This window comes from Hyperolius riggenbachi, chromosome 4, assembly GCF_040937935.1.
Source record: "Hyperolius riggenbachi isolate aHypRig1 chromosome 4, aHypRig1.pri, whole genome shotgun sequence".
Taxonomy (NCBI): Eukaryota; Metazoa; Chordata; class Amphibia; order Anura; family Hyperoliidae; genus Hyperolius; species Hyperolius riggenbachi.
Window position 1 is genome coordinate 229,491,036 of NC_090649.1, and position 21,433 is coordinate 229,512,468.

The 21,433-nt window shown below is 44.6% G+C and overlaps 1 protein-coding gene across 7 annotated transcripts in view; it reads left to right on the top strand.

Moving 5' to 3' along the window:
• The window catches only part of LOC137571794 (isoaspartyl peptidase/L-asparaginase-like), a 197,845-nt gene that overhangs the window by 122,609 nt on the left and 53,803 nt on the right, over positions 1-21,433 (top strand). For all 7 annotated transcript variants that reach the window (XM_068281435.1, XM_068281430.1, XM_068281432.1 and 4 more), the window contains one exon: positions 19,205-19,347. In XM_068281435.1, coding sequence (XP_068137536.1) covers positions 19,205-19,347 — 143 coding nt within the window. The remainder of the gene's footprint in view (positions 1-19,204; positions 19,348-21,433) is intronic.

Below are 21,433 nucleotides of genomic sequence, written 5' to 3' on the forward strand. Positions count from 1 at the left end.
ACTGCTGAGTGTTCTGTGTGTGTTTAGGAAGATTAGCCTGTGTAATTAGTTGCTGTCAGCAAGTGTGAATCAGGGCTGTGAGCTGTGCCTGAGCTGTGCTACTGCTCTGTGATAATAAGTAAACACTGAAGATGAAAGAGGAGCTGTCATCCATACTGTCTCAGAAAATAACACATATATAAGTAGATAAATACTTGCTCTACTTACATAACATATGTCACTGTCCACATTTTGATTTTAATGATTTTTCTATAGTAAAAAAAGACATTTTGATTGTGTCTATTTTGAAGCCAATCCTATCATAATTTGCTCCCTTACACTGTCTGTGTATCATTGCAGTAGAAAGTGCATTGTCTCAGCATAAGAAATATTGGCCAAACAGAGAGGAACGGAAGTGTGGGAGGGAAAATGGGAGGCGAAGAGGCTTCAGCCAACCAGGCTGCATTAGTTATGTCTGAGGGGAAAGTAAAGAAGAAAAAAGAAAACCCAGTATGCCCTGCAACTTCCTTTGTGTGGCAGATGTACCAAATAAGAGTCAGGAAAACTGGGGAATGATGTTTTATGGAGAAGAAAAGTAAGAGTGATTTTTAACTTTTGGATTGCCTGGTTAGCATCCTTGTTACTTGATTACCAGATAAGAATAAAGAATGTATTTTTTATTGTATGAAAAAAGATGAAGCGCGCCATAGTGCATTAAATGTGGAGGAGATTTTATTAACAATTAAAAGTTATACTCACAAACATGAGTGATAAAATCGCTTCTCAGCGGACTGCCAGCCGCTTGCCTCTGCAGTGGGGGATGACGCGCTGTGGCCAGCAGCGCGATTTCCGATGGCTTGGAATCCGTCTCACTGGATCTGACGAAGGCGCTGTGCGCCGAAACGCGTAATGACGTCACACGCCGATTGACACTCCAGCGACGCCCACCTCCCAGTGAGACGGATTCCAAGCCATCGGAAATCGCGCTGCTGGCCACAGCGCGTCATCCCCCACTGCAGAGGCAAGCGGCTGGCAGTCCGCTGAGAAGCGATTTTATCACTCATGTTTGTGAGTATAACTTTTAATTGTTAATAAAATCTCCTCCACATTTAATGCACTATGGCGCGCTTCATCTTCTTTTAGTACTTCTGCCCATCATCCTCTGTTGGAGCGCTGCGGAGTGCTGAATGTGCTAAGGAGAGCCATCCTTTGAGTGTGCAGCATTAACTTGGAGCGCAGGATATCTTCGTGCTTGTTTGTGAAAATCTATTTTTTATTGTATGCCTGACTGTTACACTTTAAGCCTTTTCGTGCTCTCATGACTGTGCAGAAAATTAAAACTTCAGGTTATTGGTCTTTTTTAGGATTTCCGTAAATTGTAATGAAGAACCCCCCCCCCATGATATTATGCAGCGACTTATCTTTAAAAGGAGAAAGGAAGTATGAGTTTAGTTTCATTATAATACAAATGTACAAAGAATTCTAATATGGCCACGACTCCTTTAAAAGTTTAAGTGGAACTATGCTACAAAAACCACTGTGCTAAAAACACTGGTGGAGGCACCCTTTATGATAAACTGCTATTAATGTTTATACGGTTGAGAAGGGGAGGTTCTTACCTTCTCAGTAGGACAAACCATAGATTAATGGAAAAATATATTTATTAATGCATGTTTTGCAGCTCACCTGTAACGATCGGTGTCAACACGCAGAGAGAATCTGATTATTGGTGATCTGCAGAATCACCAAGAATACAGATATACACCAGATTATGGATGATCTGCAGAATCACCAATAATCCAGGTATTGCTAACCTCTGGACACCTGTAATGAATAAGTGTATGATGTAAAGATCCAACTTTGAGTATAGGCCACTGGGGGAGCCAGTGGTCGGAAGCAATGCGGAATACCCCCTGTGACAGTGGGAGATACTCCTGGAGCCTAGAGTCCCCTAGGAGAGGGACCCAGGCTGAGTTGCAGGATGCCCTGCTGCTAATAGATAGAAGTGAGGCCCTAAGCTGGGTGTGAGGTCCTTGGTCTCTACACCCCAGAACTAGCCTGAGGCACAACACAGTAATAACACAGGTCCCTAGTCTTGGGTGTGAGGTCCTTAGTCTCTACACCCTGGAACTGGTCTAAAGCATAACACAGTAATAACACAGGTTCCTAGTCTTGGGTGTGAGGTCCTTGGTCTCTACACCCTGGAACTGGTCTAAAGCATAACACAGTAATAACACAGTTTCCTAGTCTGGGTGTGAGGTCCTTAATCACAACACCCTGGAACTGGTCTAATGTATAACACAGTAATAACACAGTTTCCTAGTCTGGGTGTGAGGTCCTTGATCACAACACCCCGGCACTGGTCTAAAGTATAAGAGTAGTAATCTGGCTCAGTGTGAATTCCCAGGTCCTCCTGGTTCTAACACACTGTGGGATCTGACTATGGTCTGTGTGCTAACACGCAAGCATTTGCAACGGCAGACAACGTGAGACTGAAGGGGGAGATCTTATATAGTGCAGCGCTGATCAGCGCCGCCCATTGCCCTTCAGCCAATCCCCGTTTGCTGCGAGGTCAGCTGACCACGCGGGTCAGCTGATCCCTCTCTGTTTCCCATAAAGCTTCTGCCTCTCGGCGCGCACGTGCGTATTCCTCAGCCTGTGTGCACATGAAGGCTGTACCATATCAGACATATGTCGCCGTGCGGAAACCGCCGGCCTGAACGCGGAACTAGCCGCAATGCTGTCAGTGCATGTGGCGGCTTTTCCGCGATTCTTCACATCACCTTTGTGAGTATATTTTATACACATATGATCTTATTACTCCTTTTCCAACAGTACTGCACCATTTCACAGATACATGGAGGTTATAGGTAAGCATCAAGGATTTGATAGAGCAAAAGGACGGCCACACCTAAATAGTAAATCATAAAAGGTCAAAAGGCCTAATAAAAAATATAAACAACCTATAGTTGTATGTAGGTGTAGGTGTGACGTATTATGGAAAAAAACTGCCATGTAGACTGTCCACAAGCAGAGAATACAAAAAGTCAATTATAGGCAGGCACCATGGAAGTGACCATATTAAGGCAAAAAAGTCCTTTGAGAAGCTTTTGAATACTGTTGAAAAAAAAAAAACCACACAAGAACAACAACAACAAAAAAAAGCTACCAAAAGAAAGGTTAGCCAAAACAGATTAAATACCGCCTATAGCACCTATAGCAGGCATGGAGGGTCAGGTTGGTTCCCTTTCTACTGAAACACAAATATAAGCCAAAGTAACAGTAGTGGTAGGCCCTACATCGACATATAATATTGTCTGAGTATGGTTGGCACAGTTCATCACCTTATTGAGCAACCGGCCAACCAGCAAACGCAGATAACTCAGTTATCAAATGCACTCACTCAGATCAATATACCAGCGGATGTTCCACAATCTCCTACACCGGCTCTTATTCCTACTATTATTGAGCCTAAAATGCCATTACCTGAAAAGTTTTCAGGTTCTCGTGCTGACTTCAGTAACTTTCACAACCGATGTATGTCTTACTTTGAGGTCAGGTCTAGATCTTCTGGTACTGAATCACAGAAAATTACTTTGGTCAAAACGTTATTACAGGGAGACTCACAAACTTGGGCATATGGGTTAAGTCCTGAGGATGTAGCTCTTTCGTCTATAGAAACGTTTTTTGATGCCATGGCTGTAATGTATGCTGACCCAGATATTTCAGCTACGGCTATTAGCAAGTTGCGAGATCTACGTCGGGGAAGGCATACTGTTGAGGAGTATGCGGCCGAGTTTAGAAAATGGTCGGTATCGGTCAAGTGGGGTGAGGCAGCACTCTTCGACCAATTTCTCTTTGGTCTAGCTGATTCAGTAAACGACATGCTTGTGAGTCACCCTGAACCCAGAACTCTGGAGGATGCTATCTCCTTGGCTATAAGGGTTGACAGACGGATTAGACATAGACGTCAAAACAAAGTCTATTCCGTCTCAGGGAACCTTAGACCAAGTAGCACATCCTCCAGTGAAGAGCCGATGCAACTGGGTTTCTCGTGACTTTCAGAAGAAAACAGGCTGGTCTTTGTATGTATTATGGTGAGAAGGGTCATTTTGCACAGCATTGTTCTGCAAAGGCGAAGGTTCCGGAAAACTCCAGCGCCTAGTTGAAGTTGAGGAACCTCACCTATTGTTCCTCTAAAAGTTAAAAAACTTATTTTGCCGGTCACCATACACTGGGGTAATGATTCACTTCATACCGAAGCCTTTTTCAGGGGCGGCAGGAAATTTCATAGAGTTTTTGCAGCCAAATTGGGTATTCCTGCTCTCACTTTGCAGAATAAACTCTATGTTACAGCTATAGACGATACCCCATTGCAGCCCAAACAGCCCATATCTATCACACCAGAAATTTCATTGCAGGTGGGGGCTCTACATCATGAGAGGATTCAGTTATATGTATTCCGTATGCCTTCTAGTCAACTTGTGCTGGGGTTATCTTGGTTACAGAGACATAATCCCCACATTAATTGGTGTTCGGGACAACTGATAGGCTGGTCACAACATTGCTAGAGCGCATGTATATGGGGTATCCCCCTTCTCAGTCTAGGGATCAAACAAATAACGTTACCACCACAGTATGAGGATTTTTCTGACATGTTCTCCCCTCAATCAGCCGATAAGTTACCACCACACAGATCATACGATTGTCCTATTGATTTATTGCCCGGTATGATGCCTCTGTGGGGTCACCTTTACAATCTCACAGGGCCTGAGAAACTTTCTTTGAAAGAATACATAAAAGAGAACTTAGAGAAAGGGTTTATTAGACCATCCACTTCACCAGCCGGCGCTGGCTTTTTCTTCGTGGAGAAAAAAGATGGAGGGTTACGCCCTTGTATTGATTACAGGGGACTGAACAAAATTACCATTAAAAATAGGTACCCGTTACCTCTGATTGATGATTTATTTAACAATAACAACAATAACAATAATATTTATATAGCGCTTTTCTCCCTGGGGACTCAAAGCGCTGTGACCCTGCATTATGCAGTCTCAAAGGCTAGGGAAAAGAGGTGAGTTTTTAGCCTTTTTTTAAAGCTGTCCAGAGAAGGAGCCTCTCGTACTGATTGTGGAAGTGAGTTCCATAGAGTAGGGGCTGCATAGGAAAAGGCCCGAGCACCAAATGTTAAATGTATCCTGGGAATAACCAGCTTCATCTTGTTGGCAGAGCGGAGGGTGCGTGGAGGGGCATAAAGTTCCAATAGATCCGCTATGTATTTGCGTCCCATGTGGTGTAGAGCCTTGAATGTCAGCAGGCAGATCTTAAAATTGATTCTCCATTTTACTGGCAACCAGTGAAGAGTTTGCAGTACTGGGGTGATGTGTGAGCTGCGGGGGGCATTGGCTAGGAGTCTGGCTGCAGCATTCTGTACTAGCTGTAAGGGGCGCAGAACCTTATCTGTAGATCCGATTAACAGGGCGTTGCAGTAGTCTAGGCGGGAGGATACAAATGCGTGAACCAGGGCAGGTAGGTCTTCAGCTGGGATAAGGTGTTTTATTTTCGCTATATTTCTTAAATGGAAGAAGGAAGACTTGACGACAGCTGATACCTGCTGTCTGAGTTTTAGATTTCCATCCAGGATCACCCCAAGGTTTCGCACAGAGTCTTTATACTGTACAGTATCTCCCCCAATTGCTAGTTTGAGGTGGTGAGCGTTTTGAACTTTATCCATCATGTGTGGACCACCTACCACCAACACCTCTGTTTTGTCAGAGTTCAGCCTCAGCCAGCTGGTGTTCATTTGCACAAGTTTCAGGAGCAAAGGTTTTCTCTAAGTTAGATCTGCGAGGGGCATACAATCTGATTAGAATTTGTCAAGGTGACGAATGAAAGACAGCCTTCAATACCCAAGACGGGCACTATGAATATCTCGTTATGCCCTTCGGGTTATGTAACACACCTGCTGTCCTTCAGGATTTTGTAATATTATGTCTTTAGGGATGTATTAGGAAGGTTTGTGGTCGTTTATCTAGATGACATTTTAATATATTCTGATTCTCTATCTGAACATCGGGAGATGTGAGCATGTGAGATTTGTGTTACAAAAATTAAGAGAGAATTCATTATTTGCTAAATTTGAAAAGTGTCTGTTCGAAGTTACACAGGTTCCTTTCCTTGGTTATGTCATTTCTGATACCGGTCTGGCCATGGATGAAAAAAAACTTTCAGCGGCTCAGGACTGGCCACCCCCCAAAGGTCTCAAGGCCATCCAACGATTTATCAGGTTTGCTAACTACTATCGCAGGTTCATTAAAAAATGTTCCTCTTTGGTTGCACCATTAACTGATTTGACCAAAAAGGATGCAGACCCAGTCAATTGGTCACCTCAGGCTTACAAAGCATTTTCTGATCTAATGCGGATGGCCATGAGTGCGGAACGCGTGCGTACTGATGTCGTGCGTTTTGGCCACCTGCACGCGTTTCCAAAACGCGGCTGGAAACGCGTGCAGTGTGAACGGGCCCTAAGAATGCATTCTGCTCAGCTCTTGTCCTTACTCATGCTAATGTTAATCTACCTTTCATCGTGGAGGTGGATGCCTCTGACCTAGGAGTGGGAGCCGTACTTTCTCAGTTTTCAGGTCGCCCAGAGCGATTACACCCTTGTGCATTTTTTCTAAGAAATTCTTTTCTGCTGAATGTCATTACGATGTAGGCAACCGAGAACTTTTGGCAGTAAAGATGGCCTTTGAGGAGTGGAGGCACTGGCTAGAGGGAGCTATTCACCCTATTACAGTGTACACTGACCACAAAAATGTAGAATACATTGAAGGTGCTAAGAGACTTAACCCCAGACAAGCCTGATGGGCACTATTCTTTTCCCATTTTAATTTTGTAATAACGTACAAACCCGGGTCCAAAAATGTTAAGGCTGATGCTTTATCTAGAACTTTTGACCCTGAGTCATTTCAGAATACTGTTCTTAAGAGTATTGTACCTGCACAGTGCGTTCTGACCGTTATTCATACCCAGGAGTTTCCTGATCTATATGAGTCTTTACAGTCTTATCAATCTGATAGTCCTCCGGGGAAACCCGATAATGTTGATTATGTGCCTTTGCATCTACAACTTCAGATATTACAGGTTTTTCATGAGTCCAAACTGGCGGGGCACCCAGGCGAAACTAAAACCTTGGCACTCCTGTCCCATCATGTGTGGAGGCCTTCCATTAAGAGGGATTGAAAAGCATTTGTGGCAGTTTGCGCCACTTGTGCCAGAAATAAAGTGCCTCGGGTGGCTCCCCGAGGTCCCCTTGTGCCTTTGCCAATTCCATCAAAATCTTGGTCCCATCTCTCGATGGACTTTGTGGTGGATTTGCCTTCATCGGGAGGTAAAAGAGTAATCTGGGTCATTGTGGATCGATTCAGTAAAATGGCACATTTCGTGCCTCTCCCTGGGTTCCCTCTGCTCAAGAATTGGCTAAATTTTTTATTACACATATTCTTCGCTTACATGGTATCCCGGAAAATATTGTGTCAGACGGGGGAGTCCAGTTTGTATCACGCTTTTGGTGTGCTTTCAGTGATCTCCTGGGGATTAAACTCTTTTTTTCCTTGGGGTTTCACCCAGAAACCAACGGACAAACTGAGAGAACCAACCAGTCTCTGGAGCAGTATCTCTGCTGTTTTGCATCAGACTGTCAGGAGTCCTGTTTGGAATTCTTACCATTTGCTGAATTTGCATTTAACAACCTCCCCAGCTCATCTACCAAATTGTCAGCATTTTGGATCATCACTGGTCAGAATCCCAAATTCACCGGTTTCCCATCGTCTCCTTCTCCTCTTCCAGCTTTGGAAGAGTGGGGTACTCACATTTAACAGATTTGGCCTCAGGTACAACAAAATTTACGGAATGCTGTGTCTCGGCAGAAAAAATATGCTGATGCCAGACGTTCACCTGAATTTGAATTCTCCCCAGGAGATCTTGTATGGGTTTCTATCCAAAACATCCCTTTACGTCAACCCTCTGTAAATCTGGGTCCTAGGTTTATTGGTCCCTACCCCATTCAAGAGAAGATTAATGATGTAGTTTACAGAGTAACATTACCTCAGTCTATCAGAGGAGTCAATTAATTTCATGTTTCTCTCCTAAAACCAGCAGCCAACACAATTTCATCCTTGGCTCCTCTTCCGCCAACAGAAGTAGATGGTAAACCTGAATATGAAATTGAGAACATTTTGGACTCCAGGAAAGTTTGTGGTTCTGTACAGTACTTGCTGGATTGGAAGGGGTATGGGCCAGAGGAAAGATGTTGGGTTCCAGCCCGTCAGATTCATGCTGATCAGTTAATTCAGGATTTCCATCTGGAATTTCCTGATAAGCCTGGAGGAGAGTGTTCGGAGACCACTCCTCAGGGGGAGGAGGGGGGGCGGTATTGTAATGAACTCACCTTCCAGTGGCATGTCCCGCGGCATCTCCGGCATGGTCCGGGCGAGCGGCGGGACTTCTGCGCTGGAGTCTTCTGGCGGCATCCCTCCGGCGGTGTCTTCCAGCTCGCGCGCGACCCAAAGGTCACATCACGCATGCGTGAGTTTGAGTGAGCCTTATAGGCTCAGGAGGAGGGTTAGGGATGACTGCAGGTGATGTCACTAGGTGACATCACCAAATGGGAGTGGCTACTGTTTGAGAGTTTTGTATTTAAGGCCAGAGGCATTCAGTGCTCGCTTACCTTGATACTAATCAGTTCGCTGGTTCTAGGTCTAGCTAGCTACTTTGAGCTACATTAATATATTGTGTAGATGCACAATATATATATACTCCAGTTAGTCAGTCTGTGTTATTTTTGTATATTTTCTCGTATATTATTGTAACATCTTATTGAATATTTTCTGTGTACCAACTTCTCGCTTGTTTCCTGACCTTGCTCTTGTCTAGTCCTTCTGTACCGTTGCCATCTGATTTACGTTACCGACTCGGCCTGTCCCTGACTCTGTTACTGCCTGATCCTTGCAATACGGCTGACATCTGATACATGTGTATGACCCTGCTCGAATTTAACTACGATTTAGCTTAACGACTTGGTACCTCGATATCGTTAACTTGTGCACAAGTTCTGACCATTAGGCTATGCCTTGTACTTTTGTTGTATTATTATCTGTATGTTAACTCGTCACGCACCAGCGTGATACACTCATTGCTAATATAGTGTTCCCATGGACCCCATATCGTAGAAAACTGAATCTCAGTATCTTCAAAGGAAGCTGTACACTTTTCCATCAGCTTAGTCCAGTTAATTTTTATCAGGACTTCAGACAGTTCTGGTGCAGCAACTTTTTTTCCAAATGGAGGCTATAGAGAGCCTAGCTGCAGTGAGAATACAAATAATTAGGATTCTATCAAACTTATGGGCTTGAGGTACTGTTTTACCCAGCAACATAAAATCTGAGTCCATGGGAATAGTGATTTCCACAACTTGATTTCTTTGGATCTCAATCCAAAAAGAAGCCATAATGGGACAAGACCAAAAGAATTGCTCCAGTGTCCCCTTAATCCCACAACCTCACAAACACAGTTCAAAGGATCCTGGAAATATACGTGACAATAGAGAAGGAGTCAAATACCATCTGAACAATATACTGTAAATATTTTCCTTTATTTTCACACATATTGAGGAATCTTTAGCGTTTTGCCAAATAGATTCCCAGTCTTGAATAGAAATAGGTTGGGACAAGGTCTGTTCCCATTTAGCCATGTAATTATGAGCAGGGACAGATTTGTGCAGAGTGAAATATATAGTGAAATATATATCTGAGATCAGACCCTTTTGGCGACCTTTGGAAATGCAAAGATCTTCAAAAGCTGTTTAAGACTAATGTCAGCAGACCAAGGTAACAAAGTCCTCACAAAATTTGAGATTTGACTAAATTCCAAGAAAACTTTAGGCATAGGGGACACTCAATCACAGAATTGGTCATATGTCATGAAGGCAGTCACACCTGGCTGTAATCAGTCTTTGTCACAGTCACTAACCTGGTCCGGCGGCAGGTACACACGGGGGTCCAGCGCGTGCGTGTGTGTGTGTGTGTGTTGACATGCTCTCTTTCCGGGGGGTGTGTTGATGCACGTCGCGCGCACTGGCGCATGCGTGTGGAGGTCCGCGTTGGGTGTGGGTTCTCTGTGCGCGTGCGCTGGTGTGACGCGTGGCACGTCGCGTCCGTTGGCGCATGCGTATGGAGGTCCGCGTTGGACGCGGACTCTCTGTGCGCGTGCGCTGGCGTGACGCGTAATCACGTATGCGCATGCGTACCCATTTTGGCGCCTAGAGGCCTATTTAAACCAGGAAGCAGCACTAACAAGTTGCTGTAGTATTGCAGCTAGTGTCTGTCTCCGTGACTCCGTGCTCTGTCCTGTTCCTGTACCTGAATGCTGACCCTGGCTTGTCTGAAAACCCGATCTGTTGCCGAATCCTGCTTTGTCCGACTACCCGCTTGGTTACCATTACTGGCTTGTCTGAGAACCCGATCTGTTGCCGAATCCTGCTTTGTCCGACTACCCGCTTGGTTACCATTACTGGCTTGTCTGAGAACCCGATCTGTTACTGAATCCTGCTTTGTCCGACTACCCGCCTGGTTACCGTTATTGGCTCGTCTGAGAACCCGAGTTGCTGCCGACTTCTGCTCTGTCCAAGTACTTACCTGGTTGCCAGTAGTGACTGTCCTGAGAAACCAATCTGCTGTCAGTCCCTGTTCTGCTCAACAAGGAGTTTGCTGGCCAGTTCCTGGCTTTCCGGAAACTCATCATCAGGAGGAGCGTTCATCTTTAACCGGAGGACCGTACTCAAACAGAGGTCCAACAGCCCTCCTGCTCCTCACAGCCTTGCTCTGCCTGTCTCAAACTCAGGGGCAATTGGCAGTGAGTGGCAAGGGTCGCTGCACTCCACACACTGGTATCCGAAGATTCAGGTACGTGATCGCTACACTCCTGACAGAATACTACAGCCACAGAATGGATACCGTGGAGGCAGCGTCCGCCCTCTCGACCTTATGTAACCAAGTTTCTGCACTCACCGACTCTATAAAACAACTACAAACGGGATATACTCACCTGGAAACTCGACTGGATTCACTTGTCTCCGTTCCCGCTGCCCAAGCCAATCCGCCCGCAGTTACTCCCCCACCACCAGCACCTGCAGTAGCTCCCATTGCGGTTCCTGCGCCAGAACCGCGTGTTCCCCTGCCCGAACGATTCTCCGGTGACCGCAAGAAATACAGATCATTTAGGAGTGCTTGTCTTCTGTACTTTTCTCTACAACCCAGGACATTTTCTTCTGAAGAAACTTGTGTGGGGTTTATTATTTCACTGTTATTGGAGGAACCACAGTCATGGGCCCATAGCCTCATGGAACTCAAGGATCCTGCCTTAGCCTCAGTAACAGAGTTCTTCAAGGCAATGTCCGTTCTCTATGATGACCCACAAAGAGAGATCACGGCAGAGACAACCTTAAGACACCATCGTCAGGGTCGTAGACCCGTTGAGGAATATACAGCTGAGTTTCGCCGTTGGGCAATTGACACAACTTGGAATGATTCTGCTCTTCGCTTCCAGTACCGGATGGGCCTTTCCGAAAGCCTTAAAGATGAACTAGCTCGAGTAGGAATTCCTGACACTCTAGAACTTTTGATCCAATTAGCAATTCAGATCGATCAAAGATTCCAGGAACGACAGCTAGAAAGAGCAGGCTTCACCAGACCACCTTGGGCTTTCACCTCCGGAGCAGCTTCAGCAAATACCTCACCTAAGCCTAATCCTGACACTGTGGAACCCATGCAACTGGGAGTAATCTGCCCTTCTCTGTCCCCCGAGGAGCGAGATAGACGAAGAAGAGATAATCTTTGCATGTATTGTGGAAATCCTGGACATTATGTGAGATCTTGTCCCATCAAGTCCACAGGTAGGAAAATTACGTTTAAAAAGGATCTTTGCTTTCCAGTCCCTAGCTCTGAAAGTAATTTTCTTGTTCCCATTGTCTTACAGTTCCCAGGAGGGATCGTTAAAACTTCTGCTATCCTGGACTCCGGAGCATGCAGTTGCTTCATGGACTCAACTTTTGCAATTTCACATCAAATCCCTCTACAGAATCGCTCCTCTCCTCTATATATTCATCTTGCTGATGGAACATCAATCAGCTCAGGACCTGTCACTTTGGAAACACCCCCAATCTTCTCCACAATACAAATTCATCACTCTGAATTACTGACTTTTGATGTTGTTACCTCACCACTATATCCAATTATTCTGGGACTACCCTGGTTCAAAGCACACAATCCACTCATCAACTGGAGTACTAAACAGGTTACTTTTGCCTCGGACTATTGCGTAAAGAACTGTTTGCAACCCTGCAATCTCGATCAATCCAATTCCATATTAGTGGTTTCAGACATCTCGGAATATGTTCCAGCCAGTTATCATAATTTTCTGGACGTCTTTGATAAACAAAAAGCAGATCAATTACCCCCTCATCGGTCATACGACTGTCCGATTGACCTACTTCCGGGTTCTCGAATTCCGTATGGCCGTACTTTCTCTCTTTCTGAACCTGAAGAAAAAGCCTTGAACGAATATATTACAGAAAATCTGGAAAAGGGATTTATCAAACCTTCATCTTCTCCAGCAGGGGCGGGTATATTCTTTGTAGAAAAGAAGGACAAGACCCTTAGACCTTGTGTGGATTACAGGGAATTAAATCCTCGTCAGGCAAGGTGGGCATTATTTTTCTCCCGTTTTAATTTTCATATAACATTCCGTCCCGGCTCTAAGAATGTGAAGCCCGATGCACTATCCCGTATGTATGCAGATAATATTCTTACACAGACACCTGATACGGTCCTGAAAGAAGGTAATTTTTTACTACTACAAACGGATTTAATTGAGAAACTGAAAGTGGAGTCTGTATCCCCTCCGGAAGGGATTAGAGGTCTAACTACAAGAGATGGATTATATTTCTTTCAGGAGAAGATCTTTGTTCCAAAAAATTGCCGCACGAAGATATTACAAACCCTGCATGATCATCCTCTAGCAGGCCATTTTGGGGTTCGAAAGACTGTTGAACTGGTCAAACGATCATTCTGGTGGCCTGGTATGATTCCAGATTGCAAGAACTTTGTGGACTCATGTACCATTTGCAATAGGAGTAAGTCATCACAAAACAGACCATGGGGTCTGCTAAATCCTCTACCTGTTCCAGAGAGACCGTGGACTTCAATATCTATGGACTTCATAGTAGAGTTACCTCCATCAGGCGGGTTTTCTACCATCTTTGTAGTTGTGGACCGATTATCTAAAATGGCTCATTTTATTCCTATGGAAGGGACTCCATCCGCTCTTACCACAGCAAATGTGTTTATTAAAGACATTGTCAGGTTACACGGTGTTCCTAGTGATATCATTTCAGATAGAGGGGTACAGTTCACCTCAAGATTTTGGAAAGAACTGTGTAAAGTACTAAACATCAAGATACACCTCTCTTCAGCATATCATCCACAAACCAATGGGCAGACAGAACGTACCAATCAGTCATTAGAACAGTATCTTCGTTGTTTCTCTTCATCTACACAGGATAATTGGTCATCACTTCTTCCACTTGCAGAATTCGCTTACAATAATTCAGTTCATTCAGCCACTAATCAAGCACCATTTTTTGCAAATTATGGATTTTACCCAAACTTTTTGCCAGACTTACCTACCGGAAGTACAGTACCTGCAGTTCAGGATAAAATAAGATTTTGGAACGAGAATAATAAATTATTACAGGATGCTATGGTTCAGGCTCAGGAGAGGTTTAAACATTTTGCTGACGTTCATAGGAGAGGGGATGTGGAATTAAAGGAAGGAGATCTAGTCTGGTTAGCTACGAAGCATCTGAAACTACCATGTCCTTCTAGGAAGTTGGCACCCAAGTACATTGGACCCTTCCCCATCAAGAGGAAAATTAACCCTGTGGCTTTTGAACTTTTACTCCCCAGCAGATACAGAATTCATCCTGTTTTTCATTCTTCATTGTTGAAACCAGTATGGAATAACCCATTTCCAGACAGGAAGGAGGATCCTCCACCACCCATAGTTGTAGGAGGGCAGGAAGAGTATGAGGTGGAGTCAATCCTGGACTCCAGAAGAAGGGGCAACAGAATTTATTACCTGATTAAGTGGAAAGGGTATGGACTCGAGGATAATACTTGGGAACCCGCCTCTGAGGTACATGCTAAACGTCTGATTAAGAACTTTATTGTTTCATGAGTTACTTACAAGTTTCTCTTTGTTTACAGCCATTGTCATGTCACCGAGATTAACACTTGAGGAGCGGATAGAAATTGTGTTGATGTCTGTTGAACGCAGTAACAGGGTCATTGCAGCAGATTTCAATGCAAGAAGACACCCTACGAGACCACCCATCTCCCATGCTACAGTTAGCAAGCTGCTTGCTGAGTTTCGTGAAACTGTTTCAGTATTGGATTTGCCAAAATGTGGACGCATGAAATCTTTCACTAATGAAGAAACAACAGTGGCTGTCCTAGCTTCATTCAGCAAAAGCCCACAGCGTAGCACTCGCCGTATGTCACTGGAGAGTGGCATTAGTCAAACATTCCTTCGGTGGATATTAGCTACTCACAAATGGCCCCCTTACAAACTCCAGCGACTGCAGCATCTCAACGAGGATGACCCAGATCAGCACACTGAATTTGCAGAATGGGCAAAACAAAAATTTGGACCAGGACCCTCAGTTTACGCAGAAGATTTTGTTCAGCGATGAGGCTAAATTTTATGTGAATGGTGAAGTTAACAAACAAAACCACCGCTATTGGTCTGATACTAACCCACATTGGATAGATCCCTCCAAGACTGTTAGAACAAAAAAATTGATGGTATGGTGTGGTATATGGGGTACAAAGATAGTGGGGCCATTCTTCATCAATGGAAACCTCAAGGCCACTGGATATGTGAAATTGCTACATGATGATGTGTTTCCCTCTTTATGCACTGAAGCTGGCACGTTCCCTGAGTTTTTCCAGCAAGATGGTGCACTACCACATTATGGGTGTCAGGTCCGAGCATTCCTAGATGAACAGTTTCCTGGAAAGTGGATTGGTCATCGTGGGACAGATGAATGGCCCCCAAGGTCTACCGATCTGACCCCATTAGACTTTTATCTTTGGGATCATCTGAAGGCAATTGTCTTTGCTGTGAAGATACGAGATGTGCAGCACCTGAAACTACGGATACTGAAAGCCTGTGCTAGCATTTGTCCTGTGGTGTTGCTATCAGTGTGTGAAGAGTGGGAGAAGAGGGTTACATTGACAATCCAACAAAATGGGCAGCACATTACACACATTTTATAAGTGGTCAGAAACTTGTAAATAACTCATGAAAGAATAAAGTTACATTACAACAAAGCACACCATTGTTTTTCTTGTTAAATTCCCAATAAGTTTTATATGTCACATGACCCTCTTCCTATTGAGAAAACAAAGTTGGATTCAAAATGGCCAACTTCAAAATGGCCGCCATGGTCACCACCCATCTTGAAAAGTTTTCCCCCTCACATATACTAATGTGCCACAAACAGGAAGTTAATATCACCAACCATTCCCATTTTATTAAGGTGTACCCATATAAATGGCCCACCCTGTAGAAGTGGTAAGGCCTAAAGAGGTTGGCGGTAAACTTGAGGTACCAGACCATATGAATGAGGCTAAAGAGTATGGTAGTACATGTGTGGCCTCTATTAGGGCCCATTTAGTCCTAGCTCAAAAATCGGACTACTCGGTTATTTGATGAAGAGGGGCAGCTTTATAGTATAAAGCAATATTAGCAGCCTCGGACAGGCCCACCGAACCACCGATGGTCCCATCGGTGGGCCCCGGCCGTCCCGCCTCCTGGGGGCCCCAGTGCTAAAAAGGAGGGGGGCTAAGCGCAGGAAGGGGGGACATTGTGCACAGATCGGCGGGGAGGGGCGGAAGCCTCCCCCCCCTCCCTCACCTAGGGGCCCCCCTTCCGCGCTCCCCCCCCTCTCCAGAATTGCAGCCAGCGGGGAAGAATCACTTAACGGCATGAGTTACGGAGATGAGATCCGTAGCTCTGCGTGCCGCTGGCTGGTCTGCTCTGGTTCCTGAACTGACTGTCCAATCACGCTCTCGCAGGAAGTACTGCAAGAGCGTGATTGGACAGTCAGTTCAGGAAGCAGAGAGCAGATCAGCCAGCGGCACGCAGAGCTACGGATCTCATCTCCGTCATGCTGGTAAGTGATTATTTGCCGCTGGCTGCAATTCTGGAGGGGGGGCCCCTAGGTGAGGGAGGGGGGTTTCTGGTCACTGCTCCCCACATTACGATTTTCTGGTGACTGCTCCCCACATTGCGATTTTCTGGTCACTGTTGCCCACATTGCGATTTTCAGGTGTCTGCTGCCCACATTACGATTTTCAGGTGTCTGCTGCCCACATTACGATTTTCAGGTGTCTGCTGCCCACATTACGATTTTCAGGTGTCTGCTGCCCACATTACGATTTTCTGGTGTCTGCTGCCCACATTACGATTTTCAGGTGTCTGCTGCCCACATTACGCTTTTCTGGTGACTGCTGCCCACATTGCGATTTTCTGGTGTCTGCTGCCCACATTACGATTTTCAGGTGTCTGCTGCCCACATTACGATTTTCAGGTGTCTGCTGCCCACATTACGATTTTCTGGTGTCTGCTGCCCACATTACGATTTTCAGGTGTCTGCTGCCCACATTACGATTTTCAGGTGTCTGCTGCCCACATTACGATTTTCTGGTGTCTGCTGCCCACATTACGATTTTCAGGTGTCTGCTGCCCACATTACGCTTTTCTGGTGACTGCTGCCCACATTGCGATTTTCTGGTCACTGCTGCCCACATTATGATTTTCTGGTGACTGCTGCCCACATTACGATTTTCTGGTCACTGCTGCCTACATTGCGATTTTCTGGTGTCTGCTGCCCACATTACGATTTTCAGGTGTCTGCTGCCCACATTACGCTTTTCTGGTGACTGCTGCCCACATTGCGATTTTCAGGTGTCTGCTGCCCACATTACGATTTTCTGGTGTCTGCTGCCCACAGTACGATTTTCTGGTCACTGCTGCCCACATTGCGATTTTCAGGTGTCTGCTGCCCACATTACGATTTTCTGGTCACTGCTGCCCACTTTTGGGGGGGGGTATCTGGCACCAACCTGATTGCATTTTGGGGGGTATCTGCCGCCAATCTGATTGCATTTTGTGGGGGTATCAGCCGCCAACCTGATTGCATTTTGTCGGAAAATCTGCTGCGATTTGACTACTTGATGAATTATCATGAGGCATGTAACTACTTGAATATTTTATCTAAAATGTATCTGGTCGGACCTAATCTCTGTGAATAACACCGCTACTTATGTTGTGTTTTTTTTTTTTTTTAAGTCTGCCCATGACTCATCGTGACCACGCCGATGTTCCAGTGCGTGGTGACACCCATTTACTTTCGCTGAGGCGCGCTGCGCGCGCCGCATGTGGACATATCCCTATTGGAGACTGTCCTCAGAAGTGCTCACAATCTTTTCCCTACCATAAAGTCATGCAAAATTTCTAGAGTACATGTGTATGTGAGCCCAAAATGGGGGGGGGGGGGGGGGTGGCGAGGAGGAGGGGATCGGGGGGGGGGGGGGGCCCAGGCTGAAACTTCCTTGGTGGGCCCTTAGTGTCCCAGTCCGACCCTGAATATTAGGCATTAGGCCCAGTGATCCAATACTTACATTTTTTTTTTATCTGTACCTTTTGATTTTTATCTGTAGCTTTCCTTTCATTATCCGTGTACAACTTTTTCATGTTCTGTAACCTGCATACTTGATGCCAACTTCTTCTGTATACAGTTAACCAAACTAGTGCCTTAAGGGTCATTGGGGCAGAAAGTCAAACCTACTAACCCCCCCCCCCCCCTCAAAAAAAGAAAAAAAAGAAATACTATGGAAGAGCCGTAAAAAACACTTAACCACTCTGCAACTGCCTAATGCAGGATGGCCGCTGCAGAGTGGCTCCTGCAGGTGGGCCTAACACGGAATTGTGTCATCTCGCGATGCGCAAGATTGTTAGGGAGTGAGTGCTTGCTCAAGCACAGATTCCCTGCAGGGGTACACAGGAGGCCGCCATGATCAGCCTGACAGTCTGCGATCACGGCTTGCAGGCTTTGGATTTCAGCTACGGATGGGAGGAATTAAAATGTAAACAGCGCTGCGATCTACCACAGCGCTGTACAAGTGAAAGCCTTGTCACTTCACTGCCTCTCAGATGGCTGCACAATCTAATCCCTGCCACAGTCTTATGCCTTGCAGGCATAGGACTGTGTACCGATCGCCGTCTAGGGACAATTTGGGGGGGATTAAAGTAAATAGGGCTTTGGAAAAAAAAAGATAATTTTTAATTAATAAAAAAAAAAAAAAAAAATCCCAGGAGCGATCAGAGACCACCAGAAGAAAGACCTGTTTGTGGCAAGAAAATGAGTTAAGATTGATTTGGCTGCTAAATGTATGAGTGAGCAATAAACTGTTAAAGCTGCAGTGCGCTGAATTGTAAAAAAAATCGCCTGGTCACTAGGGGGTGTAATCCTGTGGTCCTCAACTGGTTAAAAAATGGGACAACAAAGCAAAGGAGCCTGTTGTGTAACACTAATCTATCAAATCACTGCAGATGATATATAGGACACCAAATGTACAGATATATAAACATAAACTGCGGAAGTCCTAAGGGCTAGATTGTTATTTTTATTGTAGAGATGATAAGCATGCCAGAAACGTAAATATTTTTGATTAGTGATCTACTTTAGTTTTGTGATTTGTATATAAGTCGATAACATTATAACATTCATTGCACTAAATGGCCATTTGTAGCTCTTCTAACCTGATAGTACACGAAGAAACCAGTGCCTGCAGATATTGTTTCATAAAAGAGAAGTTACTACGTTTATTCCTAAAACTGTGCAATGATATTATTACGTTGCCAGAAGCACTGTATTTACTTAAAAGCTTGTGACAATAGTAGCAAGTATTTTTCACTCTAATCAAGTCTAATAGCTGCCAGGATAGTTGTAGCAAATAGCTCTGAAAGTGTTTTTTTTATATTTTTTTCAAACCTTTAGGGCAATAATCTTTTCTATTGTTTCAACCTGAATTGCTTTCTACAGGTCATGGGGCTGTGCTGAATGCGGAGGGTGATGTGGAACTTGATGCAATTATAATGGATGGCAAAAATCTTGCTGTAGGTGCAGTTTCTTGCATCAAAAATATTGCTAACCCTGTCATGTTTGCACGAACAGTTATGGAGAAGGTACAGAACGTTTTCTTATATATTGAAATTATTATCATAGAAGACAAAATAGCATAAATCAAGACAAATTATAACATTTGTAATTATTAGAGTGTTATTTGCAATGCATACATGTGTTCTAAGATTGCTCTAAATGGGAAAGGTTACTAAATGCAAGAGAAAAATTGAATTTGAAACACAATTTTTTTTATGCGCTTCATAATAATAATGTTAAGATTTGCATAGCACTTTTTTTTCCTGCTGGACTCAAAGCTCTTGAGAGCTGCAGCCACTACAGGCGCACTCAGTAAGCCATCCTCAGGCATTAGGGAGTCTTGCCCAAGCACTCTGTATTGTACAGTTAACTGGCTCCATCCAGGATGATAACCCTGGTCTCCTGTGTCAAAGGTGGTGCGTTTAACAAGTACAATACTATCTACAATAAATTATAGTCATTGATCACATTTAGTCAAATATTCAGTAAAATACATTTAGTAAAATTTCCAAATAAATGTTTTACTTTTTGGGAACCCCACCTGCCTGGTTTGACTGACATGTTTTGTGAAAATGTTCTTGTTTTATTGCTGTGTAGTAAAGATTTAATTTGTCCACAATGAAAAGCAGATCATTAGATATAATTATTAGAGAAGTCAGAGAATATAGCTTTTATAATTGTTATAGTGATAAAGCAAGTTTCTGCCTGCAAAATAAGATGAAGGTGGAGATGAAAGATAAAAAAAAAGTATGGTCATTATTATTTGTAGTTATATATGTGCTTGTGTGAAACTATTACTACTACTACTACTACTACTACTACTACCACTACTACTACTATAAATATACATTTATATAGCACACTATAGCACATTTAATAATTTATCTCATTAACCTTCCTGGCGGTAAGCCACGCAGGAGGTTTTCTCAGGCCCTGCTGGGCCGATTTGCATACATTTTTTTTGCTGCACGCAGCTAGCACTTTGCTAGCTGCGTGAGCACCGCGATCGCCGCCGCCCCGTGCTCGATCGCCGCTATTCGCTCCGCCGCGTCGCCCCCCCCCCAGAGCCCGTGCGCTGCATGACCAATCAGTGCCAGGCAGCGCTGAGGGGTGGATCGGGACTCCCAATGACGTCACGATGTCGGTGACGTCATCCCGACCCATCGCCATGGCGATGGGGGAAGCCCTCCAGGAAATCCGGTTCTTTGAACGGGATTTCCTGATCGGAGATCACCGCAGGCGATCGAAGCGGGCAGGGGGATGCCGCTGCATAGAGCCCTGGGCTCGCTACATGATTTAAAAAAAAACTTAAGAAAGACTGCTGCGGTGCTCCCTGGCGGATTTTAATAAACCGCCAGGAGGGTTAATTGGGCTCAGAATAGGCCAATTTAAGTAAGTCAATTCATTTACTAGCATGTTTTCATACAGAATGTTTTACTTTTTTGTCATTTTGTCACTAAGTTGCCCAAATTATATTTTCTGTTCCAGTAAACAATACACTCTACTGAATGCTGACCAACAATAAATACTTCTACTAGTGTTGGGCGAACACCTAGATGTTCGGGTTCGCGAACATTCGTCGAACATCACCGCGATGTTCGGGTGTTCGCGCCGAACTCCGAACATAATGGAAGTCAATGGGGACCCGAACTTTCGTGCTTTGTAAAGCTTCCTTACATGCTACATACCCCAAATTTGCAGGGTATGTGCACATTGGGAGTGGGTACAAGAGGAAAAAAAATATTTGAAAAAGAGCTTATAGTTTTTGAGAAAATTGATTGTAAAGTTTCAAAGGAAAAACTGTCTTTTAAATGTGGAAAATGTCATGTTTCTTTGCACAGGTAACATGCTTTTTTCCCAGCAGACACAGAGTGGCAGTAAACACAATGCTATATAGTGTGGCTGAGCGAGGTACACAGAGTGGCAGTAAACAGAATGCTATATAGTGTGGCTGAGCGAGCGGTGTACTACTATTCCCAGCAGACACAGAGTGGCAGTAAACAGAATGCTATATAGTGTGGCTGAGCGAGGTACACAGAGTGGCAGTAAACACAATGCTATATAGTGTGGCTGAGTGAGTGGTGTACTACTATTCCCAGCAGACACAGAGTG